At 42.5% G+C, this 20,295-nt stretch overlaps 1 protein-coding gene across 3 annotated transcripts in view; it reads right to left on the bottom strand.

Moving 5' to 3' along the window:
- Positions 1-7,257: 7,257 nt before the first annotated feature.
- Positions 7,258-20,295, bottom strand: part of grina (glutamate ionotropic receptor NMDA type subunit associated protein 1) — a 79,422-nt gene continuing 66,384 nt past the window's right edge. For all 3 annotated transcript variants that reach the window (XM_033041131.1, XM_033041123.1, XM_033041141.1), the window contains exons 5-7: positions 18,602-18,730; positions 15,971-16,114; positions 7,258-11,529 (exon numbers count right to left, since the gene is read on the bottom strand). In XM_033041131.1, coding sequence (XP_032897022.1) covers positions 11,380-11,529; positions 15,971-16,114; positions 18,602-18,730 — 423 coding nt within the window. In that variant the 3' untranslated portion in view covers positions 7,258-11,379. The remainder of the gene's footprint in view (positions 11,530-15,970; positions 16,115-18,601; positions 18,731-20,295) is intronic.

Raw genomic sequence — 20,295 nt, 5'->3', positions numbered from 1 at the left:
ACAACAGCAGCTTCGTCCGCCCCAAATCGTGGGGTTTGAATCGGCCCTTTCGCGGGGCCTTTCATCGCCCGGAGCGGCTTAAAATCGGCCAGTGGGGGCTTCAACATCAGGAGCCTCAATCGCCTCGATGCAGCAGTTTGATTTTAAGCCGCTCCGATTCAGCCCTTAGAAAGTGTCCGATACCCGTTTGAATATTTCAAAGCTACAATGTGATAAATAACACAAACAAATAAAACTGAAGCAAATAAAGGCAAACAGAAGAACCAACCTTGGAGGGGGGAGAGAGAGAGATGGGGAAAAAAATACTAAATAACGTGAGTGACCGAATGAGAGACTTACCTGCAAGCCAGCCAGGAAACTCGTTCGACCGGAGCCTAATGACTTGACCCGTTTAAATCCGATACCCGTTTAAATCTTTCCCATCCACCAATACATCCAATTAGTTCAAATGGTAATTGTACCCGCATCAGACAGCTTTTTTTTTTTTTACTTTGGTCTTTATTGCTTTTATGCATACACAAATAAAACACAAATATAACAACGAAACGTACAACAATGCAGTGAAACGTACAACAGTGCAGCGGGGGGGGGGTTCAGTTTACAATTAATGATGCAGTATACAGAACTATTTTCCTATTAAAACATTTTCCAATAACTTACATTATTGTCAATAAAATGATAGTGTTGATGTCTTTATTTCTATACCTAATCCATTTTTCCCATTTTCTAACCGGTTAGATTCTGAATTCACTCTGTCCCAAAATGGTTCTATTTTTGGGCAACACCAGAAGATATGTACATGATTTGCGTCTGTTTGGCCACATTGCCTCCGGCATGTTTGCTGCCTTAGAATTTGCTTCCTTTTTAAGTTAGGCGTAATAAAGAAACAAATCAAAATTAAATTCTCTCTATTTTTGTGAAATAGCGGATGTCTGTAATGTTACACACATATGATGCCATTCCTCTTCTGAGATTGTGATGTTCAATTCCTCTTCCCACTTAAATTTTACATAAAATGTAAATTTAGCTTGACATTCCATTCAACTATGATAAAGTTTAGAAATAATCCTTAATATTTTTTGATGATACGCATTAACTATCACTGGATTCTTTTCTTCTAGTGCCTCCCTTTTTACTTTTTTTATGTAATAATCTCTCAGTTGGAGGTATCTAAACAAGTGCAAATCTATCCTTCAAATCTTGAAAACTTCTTAGGTCTCCATTTTCAGTAACAGTACAAAATGCAGTCATTCCTTTCTTCATCCACTCTTTAAATGTTGAGTCATACATCCCTGGTTTAAATTCATTATCCAAAGCTTAAAACTTTTTGTCGTTTATTCAGTTTAAGTTGTCTGATAAGAGTGAACCAGGTTTCTAAAGTAAATATCGTTATTGGATCGATTATACTCCTGATATGTCCATGAAGCGCTTTTTCTCCCAAGAGTGTTTGGATGAGGAAGTCAGGGATACATGTCTCAATCATTTCCACCTAGCTATATACAGTGGCTTGCAAAAGTTTTCATACCGCTTGAACTTTTCCACATTTTATCACGTTACAACCACAAACGTAAATGTATTTTATTGGGATTTTATGTGATAGACCAACACAAAGTGGTGCATAATTGTGAAGTGGAAGGAAAATGATACATGGTTTTCAAATTTTTTTACAAATAAAAAACTGAAAAGTGTGGCATGCAAAAGTATTCAGCCCCCCTGAGTCAATACTTGTAGAACCACCTTTCGCTGCAATTACAGCTGCAAGTCTTTTGGAGTATGTCTCTACCAGCTTTGCACATCTAGAGACTGACATTTTTGCCCATTCTTCTTTGCAAAATAGCTCAAGCTCAGTCAGATTGGATGGAGAGCGTCTGTGAACAGCAATTTTCAAGTCTTGCCAGCAATTCTCAATTGGATTTAGGTCTGGACTTTGACTGGGCCATTCTAACACATGAATATGCTTTGATCTAAACCATTCCATTGTAGCTCTGGCTGTATGTTTAGGGTCGTTGTCCTGCTGGAAGGTGAACCTCCGCCCCAGTCTCAAGTCTTTTGCAGACTCTTAACAGGTTTTCTTCCAAGATTGCCCTGTATTTGGCTCCATCCATCTTCCCATCAATTCTGACCAGCTTCCCTGTCCCTGCTGAAGAAAAGCATCCCCACAGCATGATGCTGCCACCACCATGTTTCACAGTGGGGATGGTGTGTTCAGGGTGATGTGCAGTGTTAGTTTTCCGCCACACATAGCGTTTTGCATTTAGGCCAAAAACTTCAATTTTGGTCTCATCTGACCAGAGCACCTTCCTCCACATGTTTGCTGTGTCCCCCACATGGCTTGTGGCAAACTGCAAACGGGACTTCTTATGGCTTTTTTTTCAACAATGGCTTTCTTCTTGCCACTCTTCCACAAAGGCCCGATTTGTGGAGTGCACGACTAATAGTTGTCCTGTGGACAGATTCTCCCACCTGAGCTGTGGATCTCTGCAGCTCCAGAGTTACCATGGGCCTCTTGGCTGCTTCTCTGATCAATGCTCTCCTTGCCCGGCCTGTCAGTTTAGGTGGACGGCCATGTCTTGGTAAGTTTGCAGTTGTGCCATACTCTTTCCATTTTCGGATGATGGATTGAACAGTGCTCCGTGAGATGTTCAAAGCTTCGGATATTATTTTATAACCTAACCCTGCTTTAAACTTCTCCACAACTTTATCCCTGACCTGTCTGGTGTGTTCCTTGGGCTTCATGATGCTGTTTGTTCATTAATGTTCTCTAACAAACCTCTGAGGCCTTCACAGAACAGCCGTATTTATACTGAGATTAGATTACACACAAGTGGACTCTATTTACTAATTAGGTGACTTCTGAAGGCAATTGGTTGCACTGGATGTTATTTAGGGGTATCAGAGTAAATAGGGCTGAATACTTTCTCACGCCACACTTTTCAGTTTTTTATTTGTAAAAAAATTTGAAAACCATGTATCATTTTCCTTCAACTTCACAATTATGCGCCACTTTGTGTTGGTCTATCACATAAAATCCCAATAAAATACATTTACGTTTGTGGTTGTAACGTGACAAAATGTGGAAAAGTTCAAGGGGTATGAATACTTTTGCAAGCCACTGTAGCTGTACTCACACCAATAGTGGTCAAAGTTAGGCTGCATAGAAATATATCCTAAAATTTGGAAGTGCCATACCACCTTTAAATCTTTCCCATCCACCAATACATCCAATTCGTTCAAATGGTAATTGTACGTACCCGCATCAGACAGCTTTGGAAGGTCAAAACACAACTGGTGACACATCGTGTTAATACGGTGTTAATAGAGACATTTAATAAGCGCTTAACATTGACACCCCCACTGTCTTGGGGAAAGCGTAGATTTTAATTTTTTTTCACTGAATTTCAAAATCCGGATTACAAAGCATGGGGGAGATTGTAAGTGGAGCACTTACTTACGTGCCCACATCCCCTCCCCAGGTTTTACGCCCATGCGTGTCACTACACATTTCCAAGCCACTGCATAACGCAGGCTCTGGCACATTCATTGAGATCATCTGGTTTGCAGGGCTCTGGGAGGAGGAGGGGGCAGGTAAGTAAGTGCTCCACAGTTTGGGTTGTCTCCCCGCAGTCACATTGGGTTGGTCCATCGTTATTGTACCCCCACTTCTGCATGAGGCCTTTCCACCGTCCGACCCGTGTTCTGGGGTGATTGAGGCAGAGTCAGACTGGCCATGTCTCCTTCACTCCCAATGGAAGGGACTCCTCAGGGTATAGTGTCAGTGTGTGGGGTTTTAATTGTAGGTGTGTCACCCAAGCATCTATCCTGCAGGTGCGGGGGTTATCATTCAGGGGTTGAACTGCAAGGAAGCTATTTCTGGATTTTAAGGGCCAGGGTCTGCCATAGGAATATCTGTTAAATCTACCCTAACAGAAGTGTTCTCCTTGATTACGAACAGGCTGTCATGCCGATTTTGTCTGTTCTTCTGATGGTTTATCGAGAAAGGATGCCAGAATGATGGTAGTACAATATTTGAACTGCAATTTAGGGTTTAACAAATATATTTCATACTTATTCTGGCAAGCCATGGTGAGGTGTTGAGTTTGCAGTCCTAACAAGGCAGTACGCACCAAGCAGTAGGATGACCATCGTCTCCCACTCTTCCAACACGTCCAGGCACCAAACTATCTCGGGACGCGCGGGGTTGAGCTGGAGTTGGTGCTTCTTTCCCGCGCCGCCTGTGGGCCTGGTCCGCCACTGCGACTGGCCAGCACCTTGCCGGGACAGGCAGAGCCGAGCTGGAGCCGGCGTCCCTCTGCGTTCCCGTCTGGCCCAGGGCCGCCCCAGACGGGAGCGTTGGAGCGAAGAGAGGTGCCTCCCCTCCGTGTTGCCTACGGGCCTGGGCCGACACTCCCGTTCGTGGATCACTGAATAGAAGGCCCTCCTTCAGACTAACTTTTGTGCTGTGGTTAGGATTGATGGGAGCAGGGATTTCCACGGGCGCAAGGATCAAATGACCTAAAGTTTGCGTTGAGTGAACTGAGTGTTCTTAGTGTCCTCATCGTACACCGCCATTTTGTGAGTGTGGTTGGATCCCAGCTTCAGCTCAACCAACATCGGTCACATTATCCGGACAGGGGGCGGGGGATCAGGAGGTGATGTGAGGCATCGGCGATGCTCTGGAATCCTAGTTGGCCGCGGCTGAGCGGTGGGTCGAGGAGGCAGCACCCAACCCAGGGAGTAGAGGTGACAGTTCTTCCAGCGACGAGCGGAGAGGCACAAGCTAACAAGGCCCGTTCACCTGTCGGGCGCTGACTCCTCAATCCGGGATCCAACCGCTCTCACAAAATGCCGGTGTATGACGAGTACGGTAAGAACACTCAGTTCACACAACACGAACTTTAGGTCATTTGTTCCTTGCACCCGCGGAAATCTCCAGCGCGGTTGAGACGAGGGGGTTCTGAAGTTGTATTCTCTCGATTGAGGACATTTTCTCGACTCTCCTAAAAGCAAAGACCATGGCTTTACCAGTGGTTATCTGTCTGTCTAACTGAAACCTCTCTTCCCCCACCTCCCATCGTCTCTCCGTGTCTCCCACTCGCATCTACCCCCTCTCTCTCGCTGTTACACCCTGCTCTCCCCCGCTACCAGGCACCCCATTCAATTTTTTATTCTCGAATGATCTTTCACAAATCCCATGATTCCTTGCGTATTTCGGAATACCGAACTAGCTTATTCCGATTCAGCTAAGTTAAGATAATGGTCTTCATTTTGTAGGACAAGTGACCAATATGACCTAGTTGGGTCCAGTAAGTCTGGACCTCTGAAGAAGCCCCGGGAAGCTTCTGCCCATGTGACCCACCTGTCCCAACCAAGTCTGGGTTCCTAAAGTGGTTTCTGTTAATGTTTCAGTACACTGACACTTAATGCATGTTTGTGATTGGTTGGAGAAGCTTTATGTTTCTACTTTTCTACCTTCCCGCCGGTATTTGATTGGTCTAAGAGGGGTTACTTCACCTAATATGTATTTACTTTGTATTCTGTGTACTGAATAGGTGCCGTGATTGGTCTGAAGGGGTTGCCCCCCCCTCCCCTCTGTACTTTTGCGCCGTTAGTTTTCCCACCACTGTATAGGGGCATTCAAGAGTGGGTAATTCGTTAGGGCATGTCAGTTGTCTTTCCTGCTGTTCTGTTTACGCGAGGCTGCTGCGGGTGAGTGGATCCGAGGCTGGCCCCGCGGTGCTATATACAAATAAAGAAGGGTCTGGACTCCAGCGTTCGACTCAGTAGTTTTACTGAACCAGACTAAAGAGAGAGTATTAGATCTGGAAACAACAAACCCAAGGCAGGAGTTACACAGTAAATGGTATATCCCTGGAATGTGTTGTAGAACAGAGATCTGGAAGTACAAGTGCGTGGTTCCCTGAAAGTGGCGAGTCAGGTGGAATGTGGTGTTTGGTACACTTACCTTCATTGGGAAGGGTATTGAATACAAAGATTTTCAACATCATGATGCAGGTCAATGGTCTATATTGGTGTGAACACACTTGAGTACTGTGAACAATTCTGATTGCCCAGCTATAGGAAGGACATAATTAAATTGGAAAGGTGAAGGAAAGATTCACCAGGATATTATTTGGACTTGGAGGCTTGAGTTGTTGGAAAAACTTTTCTTTGATGCGTGGGATGCTGAACGGATGTTTTTTGTGGACAAAACAGGTACAACAAAAATCTATTAATCAATGTCATTTTTCCCATTATTGACCACTGTTCTGCTTTGACTTTGTGACCAATCAATCAACATTTCAGTGAAGTAAAAAGATCAAGAAAATCTAGTTTTTAAAACCTTTAAGAGGTATGTTAGACCGGCAGATCCCATCACCAAATAAAGGACGATAGGTAATATCATTTGCTTGTGTAGGAAAGAACTGCAGATGCTGGTTTAAATCAAAGGTAGACACAAAATACTGGAGTAACTCAGCAGGACAGGCAGCATCTCTGGAGAGAAGGAATAGGTGACGTTTCGGGTCAAGACCCTTCTTCAGCCTGATGTCAGGGCAGTGGGTGGGACAGAGATAGAATGTATTCGGAGACAATAAGACTAGTGGGATACTGGGAAGGGGATGCAGAGAGAGGGAAAGCAAGGGCTATTTGAAGTCAATGTTCATACCGCTGGGGTGTAAGGTGCCCAAACGAAATATGAGGTGCTGTTCATCCAATTTGTGCTGGGCCTCACTCAGACAATAGAGGAGGCCCAGGACAGAAAGGTCAGATTGGGAATGGGAGGGCTGAGCCACCAGGAGATCAGGTAGGTTTAGGCAGACTGAGCGGAGGTCTTCAGCGAAACGATCGCCGAGCCTGCGCTTGGTCTTGCCGATGTACAAGAGTCCACACCTGGACAGCAGATACAGTAGATGAGGTTGGAGGAGGGACAAGTGAAAATTATCATTTGCTTTACCTATTGTACTTGAGTTTGACGATTGTATTTATGTATAGTATATCTGAACCGCTGGATAGTTAGCAAAACAAAGCTTTTCACTGTACTTCTGTACACGTGGCTATAATAAACCTAAACTATTACAAAAATATTTTAAATATAGAGAAAATCCAATAAGATCAATGAGTAAATTTATAACTAAAGACATTTTAACATTTTGATTTGACTTATTTTTTTCCTTTGGTCAAAAGAGAATAACAAAATTCAGTAGGAAAATGGAGAATTAGCAGCTGGCTCAGAAACTCACTTTCAAATGATGAAACCAGTTAGTGCATGAAGAGTTTATTCATGTAATCACTGCAACAGGGCACAAGTTAATATAGTAATACAGAATGTCTCTGAAGTGTATTTACCTCTGTATTTACAGATCTCCGGCAATCGCATTTTCAGATTCATCACCTGGACATTTAACTTCGGTAACAGTAAATACTGAGGTGTTTAGAAAACTGGACTTGTTAAGTGTGGCTTTGCTCTACCCTTTAGCCAATTTAAAACACGAAAGAACAATGCAGCAAACTTGTTTTAAGGTGCATAGCTTACATCAAACAAAGAACACATCCAAAGCTCACTCTCCTACCCAATAATTCATAAAGAGAAATGATTGAAAAAAAATCCTGCCACTTCAGGATAATAATCAAGGATAAAAAAGGAAAAGCTTCCAGCAGTCTCAAATTTATCCCAGAGTTAAAGCTTACCAAATATTTTAAAAACAATTGTTTTGAAATAATTTCAAATGCTGCGGGTTTAAATATCATGCATAAAATATAAGCAATAAATAGTCTCAAATCTTATAAATTCTATACAACCAGGGCTGTGTTTAGTTGAAAACTGTAACTGAAGTAAGGGATATAAACTAACTTTGAAAATGTTTGCAAAGGTGTGCCAGAGGTTCCATGTATCGTTTTTAAAAACACGTCAAATCACGTCAACATTAAAGAGACAATATTGTATAAATAACTACTTCATTGTGCGAAGAATGCAGCAAGATCATTCTCAAATTAACAGGTATAATCTGGATTAAACCGACAAAAGCAAAAATCAGACAAATTAAGAGGCAAATCAAAAGATTATATCCGAGAGGGGCTAAAATTACTAAGCACTATAGGTTCCTTCATTTTGGACGTTACGAAAGTAGACCCATGCAATCAATGATTATGTAAAGTTAGAAACGCCTCCATTTCTGGACTGCAAATTTTTATTTTTGAAAAAGTTTAGATTTTTGTTTTTGCAATGAAATTTGGTTTTATTGCACAATAATTCCAAGGGGCACATTTTCCCAACTACACAGCAAATGTCAGCGTTACAATACAAACTGTCTACAACTCTCCCATATTCCCTCAAAAAAAAGATACAAAGTGCTGGAGTAACTCAGCGGTCAGGTAGCATCTCCGTAGAACATGAATAGGTGATGTTTTGGGTCGAGACCCTTCAGATTGTTTCCCCTCTGTGATTCCTGCTGCTCCATGTTTTCCAGAGATGCTGCCAGACCAACTGAGCTACTCCCGTACTTTGTGCCCTTTGTTGTCAACCAGCATCTGCAGTTTCTTGTTTCACCACACCACCTCAATCTGCTTCACCCAAAACATTTTAAAGGACACCTTTTGCAGTTCCAATTTCATTATTTTCTTCAGCTGCGGCTGGAATGAGAATGCCTACTTGCTGTCAAGACTATTTTCACAAATCCATTTTAGAAGCCAAGCATTTAATCAAAGATTCCAAGTCAGAAGGATGAGACACACATCTCCCCTTTTCAGTGGAGCAGGATCCAAGGAGTCAAAAGCAAAAGGAATATGTATTAACTCACTATAACCAAAACATTTGGAAAAAACTTTACAATTGAGGAACAAGCAAATTCCAAAAATGTGAGTCGAAAATATCAGTGAGTTTGTTCAATGGTACAATTGATTTCGGCCCAAAACCAATGCCCTTTTCATGACAGTAGTCGCCGGTACAATGCAATGGCACCTCACAAAAGTTATGTTAAATAGTTTTAGTAACATTTTAGTTATTTTATTAAATTAGTTGGTTACAAAGTCAAAACAGAAGAGCATATGTTGATAGAAATAATTTGTTGATAAATGTAGCTTAATTTTTAATTTACATGCGTACCAGCACTAATTTGTCTACAAAAAGCACTGCCTGAAATCATCAGACAAGAGTCAGCAGGATTATTTTAGGAGATAAAGACAAATTAAGAATCTTACAACGTGCTGGAGTAACTCAGCAGGACCAGTCTGGAGAAGGGTCCTGACCCGAAACATCATCAACGATCCATGTTCTCCAGAGATGCTGCCTGAAACCACTGTTACTCCAGCACTTTGTATCTCTTTCTGTAAAACAACATCTGCAGTTCCTCATTTCTTCAGTAAGCACCTTACAATTGCCTTTGCATGTCCCACTACCACCTTTGAAGAGAAATGCATTTTTTTCCCTTTAAACTAAAAGAATGTTTCAAAACAAAAGCAGGTTGGCCAGAACATTCTTCACTTTGTCAATATCTAAATGGATTAAATTATACATTAGAAAGAAATACCTAGAATAGTCATTAGAAATAAATACCTAAACTTCAGCAAGTTCAAGTCCTACAGCAGACTTCTTCAAACATCATTATTTAAAACTAGTTTTACTCATGCATTTTTGAACAGCTGTACAAATTCTGATTCACAATCAAAAATAACATTTTAGAAATTTAAGCACAATACATTCTTCTCACTTTCATTTCACAGTAACAAATTAAACTCTTTTCTTAATTTCTTTGGACCAGCTTCCTTCATTGTATTCAATTTTAAACAAATCAAATCCTTCATTACCTCATGCTTGCTAGTTACAGAATCTTTACCGTTACATGCATGCAACTCTGACTGTTCAGCTGTGTCATTACTGATGCCTGGTCCCTGTGACTGTTGACAGTAATGCAGTTACAACAAAGACAAAAAAAAATGTACACCAAAGTTAATCCTACATGATTAGTGTAATTGGAGCTAGGTGCATCGCGTTAACATCTGTTGTCCTATGCAGGGTCCTCTTCTGCTCCCAACTGCTCTAAATCTTAATTGACAAGACCAGATTTCTTCAACTGGTCACAAACATTTCAAATTGAGCGGGGGGGGGGGGGAGAAAGAGGGCAGGACAATGACTTAAGCCCAGATCGTAACTGTTCGATCATTAATGAAAGAATTCAAGTGCAACAAAAATATTTTTAAGCAGTCTACTATCCAGAAAAAAAACCATTAATGTCTCTTGAGCTACTATCACGTGGACTCAAAGCCTGCTCTCTTTAATCTGATAGCCTACCAAATAATGGTGAAAGCATGGCATCACAAACTCCAATCTATAAATCTGAGAAGAATTAAAATAAATTGTGAGCATGCAATTCAATCTTAATCAATTTACAATGGTACACAGCAACATTACCTGGAAACTACTACTATTTAACCCAAAAATACATATAGCACTCGAAGAACATATCCCTAACTCAGCTAGCCAAAGAGGGGCATTATTTCTCAAATGGAAATATGCTAGTGGGCACTAACTTGAAAGTAAATCCAAAGCTCTCCCAATATGTGAAAATAAGTTGTTTTCATATGATAAAGGAAAAAAGTCCCTTTCTTCATTAAGCACTAGCTTCATTCAGGGTCAAGGGACAGTTAATGCTAACTTTATTAGCAGGCATTGCAACTGCTTGATTTTGACAAATGTTCTTGCTTGTCTTAAATACTCATTTAAAACAATTACTACTGCCTTGCAAAATCACACTCCAGCCTGCACTGTAAAATTCCTGCTATGTTCTACATATAGATAGCCTGCATAGGTCAACAAGATTAGTATATTAAAGCTGCAGTTTTTAACTAAATCAAACTGTCATACTTCACAATTTTACAGGTTTCACATTTAGTAACTGAATTCTAATGTTGTCAACTCTAGACGTGCAGGTTGAGGTTCACTTGGGATTATACAGACCCCCAAACTAGAAATCAGCATGTTTGCAGGCAGAGGATTTTTTTGTCCTCAAGTGGCCTTCAACTCAGTGTACTTCAATTTATTACTATTCAATCTTACTCTTTCAAAATGATTTTTTTTAAAGTGAACTATTTGCAATTAATCTTCAGATCTTTGATCTGGAGTAATGAGTCCTTAAACTGACAGGACTATACATGTGAAGGAGAATATCAGGTAAACCTGATCCACCAAGCGACTGAGATTGAAAGCTCTGATGGCCCTAGTGAAGCTGTACATCCACATTTGCCCATCCATGCAAACATGCTTATTCACAGGGGAGGCATTTGTTCGAAAGGAAGATTCATTGACCTAGACAATACAAGGAAAGATGGCTTTGGGATACATTTTTCATAACGCCAGGAGAACAATCTTCCTCATCCACTGAGATCTCACTCTCTGCTGTGCCCGATAATCGTCATGATGAACATAAATATGTTGATGATGTCGGTATAAAGGTTGAGTGCTGCAAAAATGTATTCCTCCGGACTGATAACCAGCTTTTTATTCCCCAGGATCATCTGCGTGTCAATGGCTAAAAACTGCAAAAGGACAGCAACCGAGTTAAATTGGCCAGAAAAATCTTTAAAGTATATAGTCATGCAGTATGAAAATGGGCCCAACATTCATCCCAACCAAGATGTTCCATCCAAGCTGACTCTGTTTGCCAGCATTTGGCCCATATCCCTTTGAAGCTTTCCTATCTATGTACATGTACACATCCCCTGATCGTTTCATGAAATCACAGAAACATACGGCACCAAAATGCCCCCTTTTATCACGTTTCATCCATGTTAATCACGATGGATGTCTATGTCACCATTAGACCTGTATCTCGCTACGCCTTTCCCATCAAGGTACTTGTCCAAATGCCTTTTAAACATTGTAATTATATCTGTCTCCCCACCTCTTCTGGCAACTCGTTGCAGATATTCACTACATTATGTATAGAAATGTCTCACTTAGCTCTCTTTTAAATTTCTCCCTCTCATCTTAAAAGCTGAACCTTCCAGTTCTGGACTATCCTGTCTTGGGGGAAAGATTCTGGCTATCTATGCTCTACATAATTTTAACCCTCTATACCTCAGCCTTCTATTCCAGTTCCTATATTCCAGTGAAAGTAAACCCAGCCCAGCTAACCTCTCTTTATATCACTAACCCTCCATTCCAGGCAATATCCATGTGAATCTCTACTGCACTACTCCATCTACTCCCATCCTTCCTGAGTGGCAACTACAACTACACATAATAAAATACCATTTAATCAATATGTGTACAACTGCTACATGACACCCCAATGCCTTTGACTATGAAGACAACCATACTACATGCCTTCTTCACTACCCTATTCATTTGTCGCCATTTTCAAGAAGCTATGGACTCAATGAATTGCGCATTTACTATAAATGAATAGGTCATTGGCTTAAATTAGGACATACCGACCCCCTATACTTTTTCACTACACTACAATTTGCCAGAGCCAGCTTCAATACTGTAACCATCCTCCGAAACTTGCTTCCATGCAACTACCAATGGTCCCAGGCACTTACATAAGACAGCCCTGATCATTGGTGCCTGATGCGCTGTAGAAGGCATCCTATTTGGCTGCCCAAGACCACAAGAAATTGCAGTGTGTTGTGAATGTAGCCCAGTGCAGCCAACAAACTAGGTGTCCACCATCGACACCATCTGCAGCATCATCAGCATTCATTGACGCTACCTCAGGAAAGCAGCCAAGTTAAGCAAGAACCATTCACATCCCGGTCATTCCTTCTCCCCTCTCCCATCAGGCAGAATATATAAAACCTTGAAATTACATACCACCTGATTCAGGAACAGCTTCTTCCCACTGTTATCAGACTAATGAATAGTCCTCATATGCGTTAGGGTAGTCCGATCTTCCAAACTAGCTTGATACGCACCTTGCGCTTTTTAAAATTTGCACATTCTCTGTAACTTTAAACTCGATAGTGAGGGGGTGGGGTCATTCTATTGGAAGTATAAGGGTAGAGTTAAAGGGAACCAGAGTGCAGGAAATGTTACAAATGTCTCCCGGATTAATGGGACAGAAAGTTTAAGAAGGTATAAGAGAGCAAGGTCGGGTAAAAATGGGACGGATCTGAGAAGGGAGGTGAATACCAAATTAAAGGTGTATTTGAATGCGCATAATAGAGAAACAAAAGCATAGTTAGAGATTGGTAGGTATGATGTTGTGGGAAGATCAGAGCTGGGAGCTGAATATTCAGGGTTATACGTCCTATCAGAAAGACAGAAAGGTGGTGCAGCTCTGTTGGTTAGGAATAAAATTCAGTTCTTAGCAAGGGGTGACATAGGATCAGAAGATGTGGAATCATTGTGGACAGAGCTGAGAATTAAGGGTAAAAAGATCCTAATTTACAGGCTCCTAAACAGTAGCCAGGATATAGGGTACAAGTTACATCAGAAGATAAAATTGACATGTAAAAAAGGCAATGCTACGATGGTCATGGGAGATTTCAATATGCCGGTAGACTGGGAAAATCAGGTTGGTACTGGACCCCAAGAAAGGGAACTTATAGAGTGCCTGTGAGATGGATTGTTAGAGCAGCTTATAGTGGAGTCTACCAGGGAAAAAGCAATTATGGATTTAATGTTATATAAAGAACCAGATTTGATAGGGGAACTCAAGGTAAAGGAACCATTAGGAGATAACGACCACAATATGATAAGTTTTAATCTGCAATTCATGTGGGAGACGATGAACTCGGATGTGTCGCTACTGCAGCTGAGCAAAGGGGACTACAGAGGCATGAGGGAGGAACTGGCCAAAGTTGACTGGAAAGGGACCCGAGCAGGGATGACGGTGGAACAGCAATGGCAGGAATGTCTGGGAATAATCCAAAATGATGCAGGATCTTTTCATTCCAAAGAGGAAGAAAGATTCTTTGGGGAGAAAAAGGCAACCGTGGCTGACAAGGGAAGTCAAGGACAGTATATAAAATTAAAAGAGAAAGCGTATAATACAGCAAAGATTAGTGGGAAGCCAGAGGATTTGGAAGCTTTTAAAGAACAACAGAAGGTAATTAAAAAGGCAATACAGGGAGAAAAGATGAAATACGAATGTTAAGCTAGCCAATAATATAAAGGAGGATAGCAAGATTTTCTTCAGTTATATAAAGTGAGAAAGAGGCAAGAGTGGACATTGGACTGCTGGAGAATGGTGCAGGAGAATTGATAATGGGGAATAAAGAAATTGCAGAGGACCTAAGTAACATTTTTGCATCAGTCTCCACAGTGGAAGACACCAGCAACATGCCTGAAATCCAAGGAAGTTAATGGAGTGCCTATCACTAGGGAAGCTGAAAGGGCTGAAGGTGGATAAGTCACCTGGACCGGATGGACTGTGAATAGTGAATTAGAATAGTGAAAGGCTTGGATAGAGTGGATGTGGAGAGGATGTTTCCACTAGTGGGAAAGTCTAGGACTAGAGGTCATAGCATCAGAATTAAAGGACATTCTTTTATGAAGGAGAAGAGGAGAAATTTCTTTAGTCTGAGGGTGATGAAGCTGTGGAATTCTTTACCACAGATTCTGTGCCAAGTCAGTGAATATTTTTAAGGCAGAGATAGATAGATTCTTGATTAGTACAGGTGAAAGAGTGGGGAGAAGGCAAGAGAATGGGGTTAGGAGGGAGAGATAGATCAGACATGATTGAATAGCGGAGTAGTCTTGATGGGCTGAATGGCCTAATTCTACTCTACTATGATGTTATTACTGCACCATAGGGTTCTGAAAGGTGGATTCAAAGATTGTGGAGGCATTGATAGTGATATTTCAAGAATCACTAGTCAGTAATGGTCCCAGATGATAGGTCATGGGGCAGTTAGTGTAGAGAAAATAGGTCAAGGGCCAGGTAGTGTAGAGAAAGCAGGGACTCTGCAGAAGGACTTGGACAGGTTGGGAGAGTGGGCAGAAAAGTGGTAGATGGAATATAGTGTGGAGTTATGCATTTTATTAGTAGGAATAAGGGTGTAGACGATTTTCTAAATGGGGAGATAATCCAGAAATTGGAGGTGCAAAGGGACTTGGGAGTTCTGGTGCAGGATTTCAAAACGTTAATCTGCAAGTCGAATCAGGAGTAAAGAAAGCAAACTCAGTGCTAGCATTTATTTCATGAGAGCTATAATACAAAAACGGGTGTAATGCTGAATCTCTATCAGGCACTGGTAAGGCCGCATTTGGAATATTGTGAGCAATTTTGGGCACCATAACCGAGGAAGGATGTGCTGGCTCTGGAGAGGGCCCAGAGGGTCTGTGGAATTCTTTGCCACAGAAGGCTGTGGAGGCCGCCAGAGGATATTTTTAAGGCAGAGATAGATAGATTCTTGATTAGTACGGGTGTCAGAGATTATGGGGAGATGGCAGGAGAATGGGGTTAGGAGGGAGAGATAGATCAGCCTTGATCGAATGGCAGAGTAGACTTGATGGGCCAAATAGCCTAATTCTACTCCTATCACCTACAATCTGAAAACTACTGTAACACTACATTCTACACTCTTATATTTTTCTCTTTGCTCTTCCCATTATATTTGTGTATGGCTTGAATATACTCATATATGTTATGATTTAATTGAATAGCACACAAACAAACCTTTTCCCTGTATCTGACAATAAGAAGCCATTAGCAAATACCACCTCCAATCCTCTCTTGAGACTCCCAAACCTCTTCAATCAGTGTTAGTCAGAGTGTCACAGCCTAGAAAGTGGCTCTTTGGCCCAATTCATCCACAGTGACCAAGATGCCTCATCTAAGCTCGTGTTGATATAATGCCATTAATTCACACTTCCCTGCACTCCAATCAGATTTTCATCTTTTCTTCAATCCTATTTCCCCACCACAGGTTTTGATCGTTTAACTTCTATTTTAGATTGTACAAAATCAATCAGGGAATCGAGGCAGTAAAAAAGAGGGACTTTGTCCTTGAATGACGCATTCATACTTACCACTGTAAAGATCAGTGCACCAACAGAGGCATACACAATCTGCAGAATCCGGTTCTGGATAAAAATGCACAGAATTCCAAAGAAAAATAGCACGACCACAGACACCAGCATCACACCCATACAGGAAGTAAAGTCATACTTTGTCTGTAAAGTAGAAGACAATCCATCAGTAAGGCAACAGTCTAATTAAAAAAAGTTTTTTTTTTACAGCGTGGGAACAGGCCCTTTGGCACACCGAGTCCTTGCAGCCCATCGAGCACTCGTTCACACTAGTTCTATATGCTACACGTTATGGACAATTTATGGAAACACATTAACCTACAAACCAGCGCGTCTTTGGGAAGAGGGAGGAAACTGAGGATGGAGGAAATCCATGCAGTCATAGGGAGAACATGCAAACACCACACAGACAGCACCGAGAGCAGGATCGAACCCTAGTCTCTGGCGCTGTGAGGCAACGGCTCTGTCAGCTGTGCCACCCAGTTGTCTAGCTTGTTTTGGTTGCACTATATCTTTCCCTATTATGCACTACTTGGTTTTGCACTACTATGGTCTGGTTACCGCATACTACAAAATATTAATTTATTGCTTTGTTAATTATTGTATATTTTGTTATGTATTGTTGCATTAGTAAAGCACGTAAAACTCCAGCAAAGAGAGATTTCATTGTTCCACAACTAGTGCACATGACAATTAACCACACTTAACCCATGAAACACTGAACCTTTATCCCTATATAAAAACACAAGTGCTGCAACAACTCAGCAGGTTAAGCAGCATCTCTAGAGAATGTGGATAGGTGACGTTTCGGATCGGTTTCCGAAACATAATTTATCCGTGTTTTCTAGACGACCCCTTCAGCATTTTGTGTCAATAGACAATAGGTACAGGCGTAGGCCATTTGGCCCTTCTAGCCAGCACCGCCATTCAATGTGATCATGGCTGATCATCCACAATCAGTACCCCGTTACTGCCTTCCCCCCATATCCCCATATTTTTAAGAGCCCTATCTAGCTCTCTCTTGAAAGCATCCAGAGAACCTGCTTCCACCGCCCTCTGAGGCAGAGAATTCCACAGACTCACCACTCTCTGTGAGAAAAAGCATTTCCTCGTCTCCGTTCTAAATGGCTTACTCCTTATTCTTAAACTGTGGCCCCTGGTTCTGGACTCCCCCAACATCGGGAACATGTTTCCTGCCTCTAGCATGGCCAAGCCCTTAACAATCTTATATGTTTCAATGAGATCCCCTCTCATCCTTCTAAACTCCAGAGTATACAAGCCCAGCTGCTCCATTCTCTCAGCATATGACAATCCCGCCATACCTTGTAAACCTACGCTGCACTCCCTCAATAGCTAGAATGTCCTTCCTCAAATTAGGGGTCCAAAACTGCACACAATACTCCAGGTGTGGTCTCACTAGGGCTCTGTACAAATACAGAAGGACCTCTTTGCTCCTATATTCGATTCCTCTTGTTATAAAGGGCAACATGCCATTCGCTTTCTTCACTTTTTTTGAAAACCAGCATCTGAAGTTCCTTGTTTCCACTGATCCTTTATCCCTACCCATTTCTCATTACTTATCGTTTCATAGTGCCATAGTGCAACCATTTTTTTTTTAAGTGATTCAGGCAGATTATATTGTGCTTTCCCCTTTTAACTATCCCACCTGGCACTCTATTATTTTTTACAATTCATAATTAATAATGTAAATCTAGGATAAAGAACACAACAGCGTCAATATTTTCAACAAAATACAAAGAGATGGAGGAAATCAGCAGGTAAGGCAGCGTCTGTGGGAATGGATAGATGACAATTTGGGTCTTCAGACTAATAGATTGGGGGAGAAAGCAGAAAAAGAGGTGGATGGGATAAAGGCTGGTAAGTGATAGGTGGATGCAAGTGAGGGGGGTTGATTGGTAGATGGGTGGAGTAAGGGTCAAAGGCCAGATGTGAAATGGAGACAAAAGGGTGTCAGATAAGGAGAGAAGATGAGGCTTGGTCCCACACCCACCTCTTTTCCATTTATCTCCCTCTTTATTCCAATCTGTCTGAAAGAGGACCCCAACCTGAAACATCATCTATCCATTCCCTCAAAAGATGTTGCTTAACCTCACTGAATTTCTCCAGTAATTTGTGTTTTGCTCAAGATTCGAGCACTGCCGTTTCTTTTCGGTGGGACTCAGCACTGACTGAGGTTGGAGAGGGTTGTGCTCTGCAAGAGTTTAAACAACTGTAGACGCAACACAATGTTAGGAGACAAGGAGGCACCAGGTTTCATTGTTTTTATCAAGTTGATCTCAGCTGCAAGACAATGAAACAACTGGTCTCTGTGGAATGAACAATGGATTCCAACCCCCAGTCCAATGAGCCGTAATGGAAAGTTTCAAATGTGAATTAAAGAGTATATACCTGAGGCTCAGCTGCAATAGCTGTTATCCTTTCAACATTGAATAAGAAGCAATTATGTTCCAGCCTCCGTATCTGGGGCAAGATATTTATAAAACTAAAAGCCAAATTTAGAAATCACATGTTGGAATCCACAGCATTCCCTCCAGATTTGTTTTTAATTGCCTGTAGGTGGCCCGCTGATCAGGGTCACGCTCCTGTACACGAGGTGTTTGTAATGCTCACCTGCATGGAGAAGAGGACAACGGTGAAGCAAACGGCTGCAGTGATCCCAACGGCCATCACTACCGAATCCGTGTCGTAGAAACTAGCGATCATTCCCACCATGTACGACATGCTCAGAGTCAGGATGGACTGCAAGACAAAGCACAACCAAGCTATGAGAATTTGTATTAATTAGTGTACTTCAGACAGAAAAGAAATAGTCATCTTCTGCCGTAGGTACACAAAATTGCTGGGGAAACTCAGCGGGTGCAGCAGCATCTATGGAGCGAAGGAAATAGGCGACGTTTCGGGCCGAAACCCTTCTTCAGCCGTATGTCTTTTAGACCTGCAGCTCCGTTGAGGCGAGCCAGGCCAACGTGTCATAGTCCAGGTCAATCAGACCTCATTCACCATTCGGTGGCCGGTGTTTGGGGCAACTGGTGACTATGTGCTCCACTGTCTGTGTTGGGTCCCCACACTCGCAGGAGGCGCTGTCCACGAGGCCCCACCTCTTCATCGCTAATCCACAGCGTCCGATGCCTGTCCTGAAGCGGTTGAGGGTTGTCCACTGCTTTCGGGGCAGGTCCTGGCCAGGGACGTCCATGGGGTCATTGATGTAATGGTGTAGCCTAGATGGTTCAGCTGACTTCCACTGGTCTCTCCATCTCGTCTTGACCCAGGCGGCCTTAGAAGCGTCAGCCGGTGTTGTGCAGAGCAGCTCTTGGGCTTGCGTGGCAAAGAGGCGCCGTGACTTGAGGCGCACTCGTCGTGGTGTCTCTGTGACAATCTGATGGAGGAGGTGGGATTCACTGGTCTGTGCCTTTCGAGAGAGGGCCAGTGTGGCTGCTTCTCGTCTGATGTTGGCTGGGGCGATGCCAGCGAGGACGGGCAGTTGGTTTACTGGGGTGGCTCGTAGGCTTCCGGAGACAGTCCGCAGGGCGCTGTTGAGGGCAGCATCCAGCTTCTTGGCGTAAGGGCTACAGCACCAGACCGGGGCACAGTACTTCGTCGTGGCTCCCCATGTGGTGCCGGCTAGGCGGCATATCAGTGCGGCACGGGCGCTTGTCGTTGCCTTGGCACCTTCCAGGTGTTGTTTGAATGACAACGTTCTGTCGAGCAACAGTGAACAGGTTTGGTCAGCTCTGCCATAGGAAAGATGCCATTAAGCTTGAAAAATTGCAGAGCAGATTTACGAGGATGTTGCCAGGACTTGAGGGCCTGAGTTATAGGGCGAGATTATGCAGGCTAGGACTATATTCTTTGGAGATTAGGAGGCTGAGGAGTGATCTTATAGAGGCGTATAAAATCATGATGGGAATAGATAGAGTGCATGCACAGGGCAGGGGAATCAAGAACCAGAGGACATAGGCTTAAGGTACGAGGGAGTTAGATTTAATAGTAACCTGAGGGATAACTTTTTCAGAGAGGTGATGTGCATATGGAACAAGCTCTGAGATGCAGTAGTTAAGGCAGATACAATAAAAACATTAACAAACATTTGGAGAGGTATGTGGATAGGAAAGGTTGGAGGGATACGAGTCACACACTGGGAAATGGTACTACTTGGACGAGACATCTTGGTTGGCATGTACGATTTGGGCCTCAGGACCTGTTTGGGTGCTGTAAGACTCTATAATAACTGTACAGATATTGTCTACCGCTTTAGGTTGGGAGGATGTCTTTAAGTTTAATGGCTTTCCGGTGGCTCAGGTGAA

This window comes from Amblyraja radiata, chromosome 2, assembly GCF_010909765.2.
Source record: "Amblyraja radiata isolate CabotCenter1 chromosome 2, sAmbRad1.1.pri, whole genome shotgun sequence".
NCBI lineage: Eukaryota > Metazoa > Chordata > Chondrichthyes > Rajiformes > Rajidae > Amblyraja > Amblyraja radiata.
The sequence above is the reverse complement of the archived record's forward strand: the minus strand, read 5'-3'. Positions and strand labels throughout refer to the sequence as shown.